Genomic DNA, 7,992 nt, shown 5'->3' with positions numbered 1-7,992 from the left:
TAGTAGTTGGTTTATAAAATTTTATTATTTATTTTTAAAAATATAATTTTTTAATAATAAAAGTATTGCTATTTTTTTATTTAATTTATAGTGCAAATAATATTTTATTTTGTTTTATTTAATACCTAATAATTTAGTATCGAATTTTTTTCACATGATTGAATTGAAACAGTATTATTGTATGATTGATAATTTTAATTTTTGTCATAATAATTATTTCCTTTTACTATAATATTACGGATTAAATATTTTTTAATTTAATTTATACTGTAAATAGTAATATTTTATTTCATTAGTTACGTGATAAATTAAAAGATATATAAGAAAATTGGTGTCTAATTATTTTTTCATTTTACTTCTATTACTATAATCCAAAACAACCGAAACAGTTATCATTATTTTTAGGTTTAATTATTCTATTGGTCTCTATAATTTCATAAAATTTTTAGTTAGGTCTCTGTACTTTCTTTTTTTTCAATTGAGTCCTTGCACTAAAATTTTTTTTTAATTGGGTCCTTACACTTTTTTTTTCTTTTATTTGGGTCTTGCACCAATTTTTTTAGTTGGATCCCTATAAAATTAAGTCAATTACTGTCAAGAGGAACCTAATTAAAAAAATTAGTGCAGAGACCCAATTAAAAGAAAAAAACTATAAAGACCTAATTGAAAATTTCACGAAACTATATGGACCAACAGAATAATTAAACTTTATTTTTACCATCATAAGAACAGTCCAAAACAACCCATGTAGTTATCATTATTTCTACTATCATAAGAGCAGTTTATCTTCATAGTTATTGTTATTTCTACTATCATATATATATATTGTTTCGTACTTTTTTATTATATTATTATTGTTATTATTTTTTTCATTTTTATTCTCATTCTTTTTTGATATTTTTTTCATTTATATTGACACAATAGATGTTTATTATAAAAATAAAATTTTTAAAACTAATAAAAAATAAAGGTATATTTTAGTTGGGATGTATCTTTATTTAATATTAAAGTAATATACAAAATACTATTGAAATATATTGCGATATATATATATACAATAAATAGGAGGAAGAATTCTAACCATTATAGAATGTATGAAAGGATGATCAATTAATTGTATCAATAAGATCAATAAAAAAATAAATTAAGTATTACTATATTAACAATTGTGACAATTGTATTGATGATACGTATTTTTATTTTAATATTAATAATCAAACGTGATATTAAATCAATTCACTCAAAATTTATTCTATCGGTTAGGAAGATACAATTAAAGTAAACAAAACTCAAAAAAAAAAGATAAAAAGAGAAAAGAAATATAGAATCAAAAGAATGAAAGGTAATGAAATAAATTTAACTTATATAATAATAATACTGGATATTTGGATGTATATACTAATTATGTTAAAAATTTAATTTTTTTTAGCTTAAACTCAGAAGGGCAAGACTATCTCATTTTAGTGACAAACAAATATCATTGTAAGTAACTGTTATTAAATATAAATTCCTAATAAATAAGATATAATGTCATTTAATTTGCATTTTGTCATAGATAAACAAAGATTAATGTCATTTTTTGTTTGTCTTTTCAAAGAATTCAGTGCAAAATAAGATATCTCAATTCTACTGATTTTATTTAAATTAATTGAATTCGTCCCTGTAATAAGAAATTAATTTAATTGAATAATCTTGAATCGTTTATATAGTTATTTTTATGAACAATAAATGTGACAGGTTTTCAAGTCTCAAGAAATTATTGATAAGAAGATATATGATGAATTACGAAAAATTTTGTCAGGTACACATATATTATATTTTCCTATTTTATTCATTAATTATTCTTATAGTTTGATATTTAAAAATGAAAAAACTAAGCATTCTCGTTTCTTTAGTTTTTTCACTATTTACAGAGAAATAAAAGCCTATTCAAATTGAAATTCATATTCTGATATACCACTTAAAAAAACTAAAGACAAATATGAAAATCAATGACATTTAAATAAAATTATCTTTTATACGTAACTAATATGTATTTTGGTTTATATATATTCATTTTAAATTAAGATAATATTATTATCATTATTTTTTGAACTATATTTTTTTTACTTTTTTATTGTGTGCTTTTATAATTTAATATTTTTAAAAAAATTTTATAGTAATTTTATGATAAAAAAATATGATATAAATAAAATCACGTTAATATTAAAATAAAAAAAAATAGTGATTTAATAAATTTGAAGAGCGAATAATATATTAAAAAAATAAAAATAATTTCTTAAAAATAATAGAAAAGCGGCTGATAGTGCCTGTTGAGCCGCTAGTATATATAAAATAATTAATAATATTGTATTATATTTAAATTTGTATTTTAATCTATATTATATATGTAATGATAGTTATATAAATTTTAAAATTTTATTTTATTTGTTAAATTTTAATCTGTCCAATGTCCAGAGCCATATACATGAGCTGCCACGGTGGTGCCAAAACATAAATAAATTGGCCCATGCAGTCTCAAACCTGCAACCTTCGGGTTTTTAGCACGAACATTCTAACTATTTGAACTCATAGGCCATTTATTATTTGTGTGTTAATTAACTTTATTAGAACAATTATTGTATTATTTGAAATCACCAATAAGATTTTTTAATTGGGCTAGAGTTTTACTATGGGAACCCTAAAGTGTTTTCTTCTAGAAATGTATTATCGAATTAACCCACTCCTATATGCAAGTCTAAGATATATTGATATCAAAGACGGATATTGATATTCTAACAAATAATTTGTTACATTGACATTGACTGATATGTTATCAAATATCTTAATAAATTTAATTTTGCTATATTTTAATGTAATAATTTTATATGTGTATTTACTTACATAATGTCATATGAATCAAAATAATTTTTTATATTAATTACATGAATAATTATCTAAAAAATATATAATTAGATAATTATATAAAATATTTTACACTGTATTTTAATTCTCAAACCAAGACCAAGCGTTTATACATGATGGAACTAACTCCAACTAAATATAAACAAATACTATGCAATCTCCGAAAATCGCTTTATATATTAGAGATTAGAGAAGAATGAAAATGGCAAAAATCCAATATCAACCACAAGCGGATAATGTACACAACACAATATTTCATCATATACAAATTATGCCCTTTTTGCATTTTTTTTTTCCTACACAACTTTATGATGTTTTGTAATTGTATCTATGCTTTCATTACAGGAGATAACTTCCTTGATGGAGGAACCATAGATCTTGCATAAGCAGTTGGTAAAGAAAATAACTTCTTGGCTTTGCTCACATAAGCCCTCTTGGTGAAATTGTTGTAATCATTAGCTTCAATCTCGTCCAATATTTGCCGATATAATAGCAAGGAAGCCCATACCTACAACAATCCCCAACGCCCTTTTAGTGTTCATATGATTATGATTAAATCATGAATAAAAAATGAACAATGAAGAACCACTTATACAAGAGTTAGCCTTAGCCAATAGTTGTAAATTCTATAGAAAGCTATATTCCCTCATGTCTCGGGTATGCCTTAGACACAGCCGAGACATGCCGGGACAAGGTCCGGCCCAATAAGGCCCAAGCTGTTTTATAGAAAAAAATAATAGAAAATGCAAGACTTTTTGTTTGTTAGCTTGACATGTATTGTTTGGTTTCCTACGGTATTCCTCGACTCAGCAGACCAAGGACTAATTCATCGCAGATTGAAGCTCTATTTGAGAGTTTGTTGTCAGTCAATGGGTTACTGCATGTACAAGGTGGTATTCAAACTCCCGACACTTGTTTAAGCGGATTAGTGAACTAAACACTAGACCAACTTACTCAGGTTGGTTGACAGGTATTACTAGCATAAACATAAGTCACTACCAAAAAGTATAAACAAAAGTCACAAGGAAACCCTCTAAAACAAAATGGCTTGCAAGCAATATGAGGACATGCACATTGAACATCAAACTGTATTTATAATGGCATCAGACAACTTCCAGTTGATCCATTCAACAAATTTTTCCACACCGCAAACTCATAATTTTGTCATATCCAAGTTAGAATTCTGTTATGTTTATTTTTAACATGACCATATGTTAAAGTTCAAAGCACAGACAAGGTCATAAAAGCATGGATTTCTTACTGGCCACCGGCTAGCTTCGTTAAGCTCTGTCACTCCCTTTTCTGCCTCGTCAAAGAACATTCTCGCCCTTTTAATTTGGCTCTTCATGAAGTTCCTCCATTTGTCTGTCACTTTTCCGGCAAATATGTCCTCATCCGAAAGCCCTGCCTGAGCCAACTCATCTTGTGGTAGATACACTCTTCCTCTGCTAGCACTGTCGAAAAATTGAACTAGTCATAATAAGATCACAGCCAAAACAAAATGCAGGTTCATTCTTGAGATGAGCACATTGGAAAAACAAAGCATCACTTGTTAAGTCCATTAGAATCCTAATAAGGTAAGACATTGTAAATATACTGAAACACTATGTAACCTTGTTTAAGTTCCACATATTGATATGGTATGAAAACAGCTTGAAACTGAAACTAAAACTAAAACTATGCGAAGCGTGAATGGTAGTTAACGCCAATGAAAGCATCTCATACAAGTTTCGACGAGTCAAGATCTTACCAAATACCAGAAAAGATACACTCAACTTGTATACTAACAAAGAAATAGTAAAGCACTAGAATCACATTATCATAATTTTGATTATAAATTTTCACATTCAGTTGATGAAAACTTTTAATGGTCATAGTCAGAACTGAGAAGTAAACTCTGACGGTCTACAAGTACTTTTTTCCTTTGTTCAAGTTATCATACCATTTTTTACAAGAATGATAAAAATCGATGACTTACTCCTCTCCGACATCTCTGAGTATGTTTGTTAGCTGATTTGCAATGCCAAGAGCCAAGGCAGCATTATATACACTTTCCGTCGTGGCTTGTGAATCTGGCGAAATTCCCATGACTGGAACACTCATTAAACCGACTGTGCCGGCAACATAATAACAGTAGAGATATAGTTCGTCAAAGTTCTTGTATCGAGACTTCCGAAGATCCATTCTCATTCCTTCAATCATGTCTTTGAATGGCTGTGTTGAAGCAAAGGAAATATTGGAAATTAAGTCCTCAAAGCTAGCTTGAGGTTTGAACTTTGTTGCGGATGAAAGAATATAAAGCATGTAGAGTTAATCCTCATAAATGAATAAGTAAATGAAGGAATGCTATAAACCAAAGACAAGAATATTAAGGATTTAATGAAATTTTACTGGAAAGCCAAAGCATGATGCAGGGCTAAAAATTCTTCCACAGCCAATACATTATGAAAAGACAATGATTTTCATGCAATTTTCTCCTTTGCTCAACAGAATCCCACACCGTACCTGAATATCAACGGGAAAATTGGAAACAGTATCAGATAAAGCAGCATCGAGCATATCGAATGGACGGCCTTGGAAAAGCTCTTCCAATCTTGCTTCCCACCTATCCAATGCACTTGGTGTAATATGTGAAGCATTGGGACCATCAACAAGTTCATCTGTTCTCCTACACCACACTGAAAAGGCAAGAAGCAACACATCATATTAAAGATCAGAAAGTTCCGATTGTCTTAGATGGAAGTGGAAACTTCATATTTGCTCGGGCGATGCAAACTACAAATAAGTTTCCCAGTGTAATTCTTTAGAGGTCCAGTTATGCTCAGTTTTTAATCAACTTACAAGAGACTATGATTTTATTTTTATATCGAAAAAAGGGAAAAAGGAATAGAATCTAAATACAGAGAAAGAGATCATATACAAGCCAAATGAGCATGATCACTCACCGTATATCGCCCAGATAGCTTTTCGCCTTTCAGGAGTCATCAGGAGAGTTCCTGAAAGATAAAACTCCCATGTAAAAATTGGACTCAAACCATGCTGCAATCCCAAATTAAAAGTTTAAAACTTTAAAGCCTCACTTGAAGGAAAGATAATAGAAAGCTAACCCAAGTAAAATGTCTTAGCATATTCTGCACAAACTTCTCCGCAGCGGCTATAAGCTTCGGTCAACAAGCCCAAGTTCCCTGGCATGGCAATATCTGGCTTCATCTCAAGTTCAGTGGTTGAGCTCAGCTTCCTCTTGACCAGAGATGCTTGCTTCAGCACCACATCATAGACCTTCTTCTCCGATGAAACGGCTACTTCTCCTCCTGCAGTTGGGTTCGCAAGCACATTCGACAGCAGAGGGAAGTTACTAGCATTCTCTAGGCCGGATTGACCAACACTTGCATACTTCATATCAGTATTCAAAGAGCAATATCTGAATTTCCTTCTCTTATCCCTCTTTGCTCGAATTGACCCAAAGTCCCGGGACATAAACTTGGAGGAATCTAAGAGCCTCATGTCTCGGACAGAGTCAAGAAAGCCCATGGAGCTCGAGACCTCTAAGCTGGTGGAGGTAACAACCCATTGTAATGCCATAGACATGGCTAAAGCTCTTGAATTCTATCTACCTTCTCGTTAGACCAATTCCTATACTTTTCTAGTTCTTATAATCCTTCGGAGTAAAAAACTCAAGGCAAAGAATTCAAAGAGACTTGCTTTTATCCAAAAATGGAAGTCCTGATTCCCGAAAAATCAACTAGTTCTACCAAAGCAATCTGTGATTGAAACAAAAATAAGAACCATATTCAGTATTTCACACAACCATTCTCATCAGAGAACTCATAAATGAGAGAATCCAAATCCAAAAACCAAAAACAGAATCTTCGCAATAAAGGGTATCAATATATAGTATTAGTTCACAGATAAAGCATGAGTTCTCTCATTCATTCCAGCACCACCCGAATTAGAGCAAAATACACAATATTATATTAAATTACATGAAGCTGATTGAACTCAACTATGCAACTTCCATAATCCACACGTATATCCAACCATTGAAAATGAATAAAATGGCAAAAGAGAAAGTCACACATACACACATAGAAGAATTGGTGGTTAGAGTTTTGACCCACTGAGATCACAGAAAGAGAGGTTGGCAGCGTTGTTGCTCTCCCATTAACTGAACACATGGGATTGAAGTTGAAGGCATCAACATCATGGAGCAAGCAAGCACTAGATAAGAAACAAAACAAGGGCCACTAAGAGCAATTTACACTTTCCACAACACAACGTGATGACCCACCAAACTCTCCACTCTTCTAGAGATAGCACCCTCCTTGTTGGTGCTAAATGCTAATAATTGTTTACTTTGTCTCTTCCTTTTTTCTTTTTTTTTCTTTAAATAATATAATGTCCCTTTGGTACAAGGAAGGAACTGCCGTTTGAACTGTGAATATTCCTTCTTCTTCTTCTCTCTCCTGAGTTGTGCGCTGCTTCTACAGTGTACTACTACGATGAGATATGTGGAATTTCTTGTATTCAAGTTGTGAACAATGCTTGGTTCTGGGTTCCCCACGTTTGTCACCAAGTTTGGAAAGCTGCTTCTTGTAGTTCAACTTGTCTTGTACAGTGCTACCTCTTGTTCCGCTCGTTTGTTTTCGGGTCGGGTTAAACCAAACCCGTATCTTCCTTACCCGAATGGTTTGGTTTCTCTTTCTCCCCAACACAATCATATCTATGTTAATTTTCCAAAAATAAAAATGTTAACTAATATTAAATATTAAAAAATAATTTTCTATACTATTCGAAAAAATAATAGGATTCATCGTAATTTGTCTCGAATTTTTGTGGGCATTAAAATTCAATCCGGACCCGTCAAAGTGAATCGGGCATGACCCAAAAAGAGTGGGCGGTGAGAAGCGCGTTAAGAAAAGTGAAAATCCAACGAGGATAACACGTGGAGCCATCCACCCAATCAGCGGAAGATAACCTTATCACATGCTCCAAAGCTAACCCAAGACAGTGCCTGTGGGGCATAGTACACGTGGCGTTCTCTCATTGCTTCAACTTCGTTAGTCTCAGATTTCCTTGGATCACACATAT

At 31.3% G+C, this 7,992-nt stretch overlaps 1 protein-coding gene across 3 annotated transcripts; it reads right to left on the bottom strand.

Annotated features, from left to right (window-relative positions):
* Window positions 1–3,063: 3,063 nt before the first annotated feature.
* On the bottom strand, window positions 3,064–7,484 carry LOC107458042 (phytoene synthase 2, chloroplastic). Of its 3 annotated transcripts, none has more exons than XM_016076234.3 (7): window positions 6,986–7,484; window positions 6,012–6,665; window positions 5,850–5,900; window positions 5,410–5,582; window positions 4,883–5,118; window positions 4,166–4,358; window positions 3,064–3,412 (listed from the first exon to the last, which is right to left on the bottom strand). In XM_016076234.3, the coding sequence occupies exons 2-7, from the start codon at window positions 6,490–6,492 to the stop codon at window positions 3,233–3,235; spliced, it is 1,314 nt and encodes a 437-aa protein (XP_015931720.1). In that variant the 5' UTR covers window positions 6,493–6,665; window positions 6,986–7,484; the 3' UTR covers window positions 3,064–3,232. The 3 variants fall into 3 exon arrangements, with proteins under 3 accessions (XP_015931720.1, XP_015931721.1, XP_052107917.1); XM_016076235.3 differs by having other exon boundaries at window positions 6,990–7,484; XM_052251957.1 differs by having other exon boundaries at window positions 7,023–7,484.
* Window positions 7,485–7,992: the final 508 nt, after the last annotated feature.

Source organism: Arachis duranensis, chromosome 7, assembly GCF_000817695.3.
Source record: "Arachis duranensis cultivar V14167 chromosome 7, aradu.V14167.gnm2.J7QH, whole genome shotgun sequence".
NCBI classification, from domain to species: Eukaryota; Viridiplantae; Streptophyta; class Magnoliopsida; order Fabales; family Fabaceae; genus Arachis; species Arachis duranensis.
This window is presented reverse-complemented; position numbering and strand designations above follow the sequence as displayed.

Bases quoted from the DNA above. Each gene is read 5' to 3' on its own strand.
- LOC107458042 (XM_016076234.3), bottom strand. From the start codon at position 6,492: ATGTCTATGGCATTACAATGGGTTGTTACCTCCACCAGCTTAGAGGTC. The intron at 5,583-5,849 runs GTGAGTGATCAT...TTGCCTTTTCAG, and splicing joins AGCTATCTGGGCGATATACG to TGTGGTGTAGGAGAACAGAT. The intron at 5,119-5,409 runs GTACGGTGTGGG...GCTTCAACACAG, and splicing joins ATTTTCCCGTTGATATTCAG to CCATTCAAAGACATGATTGA.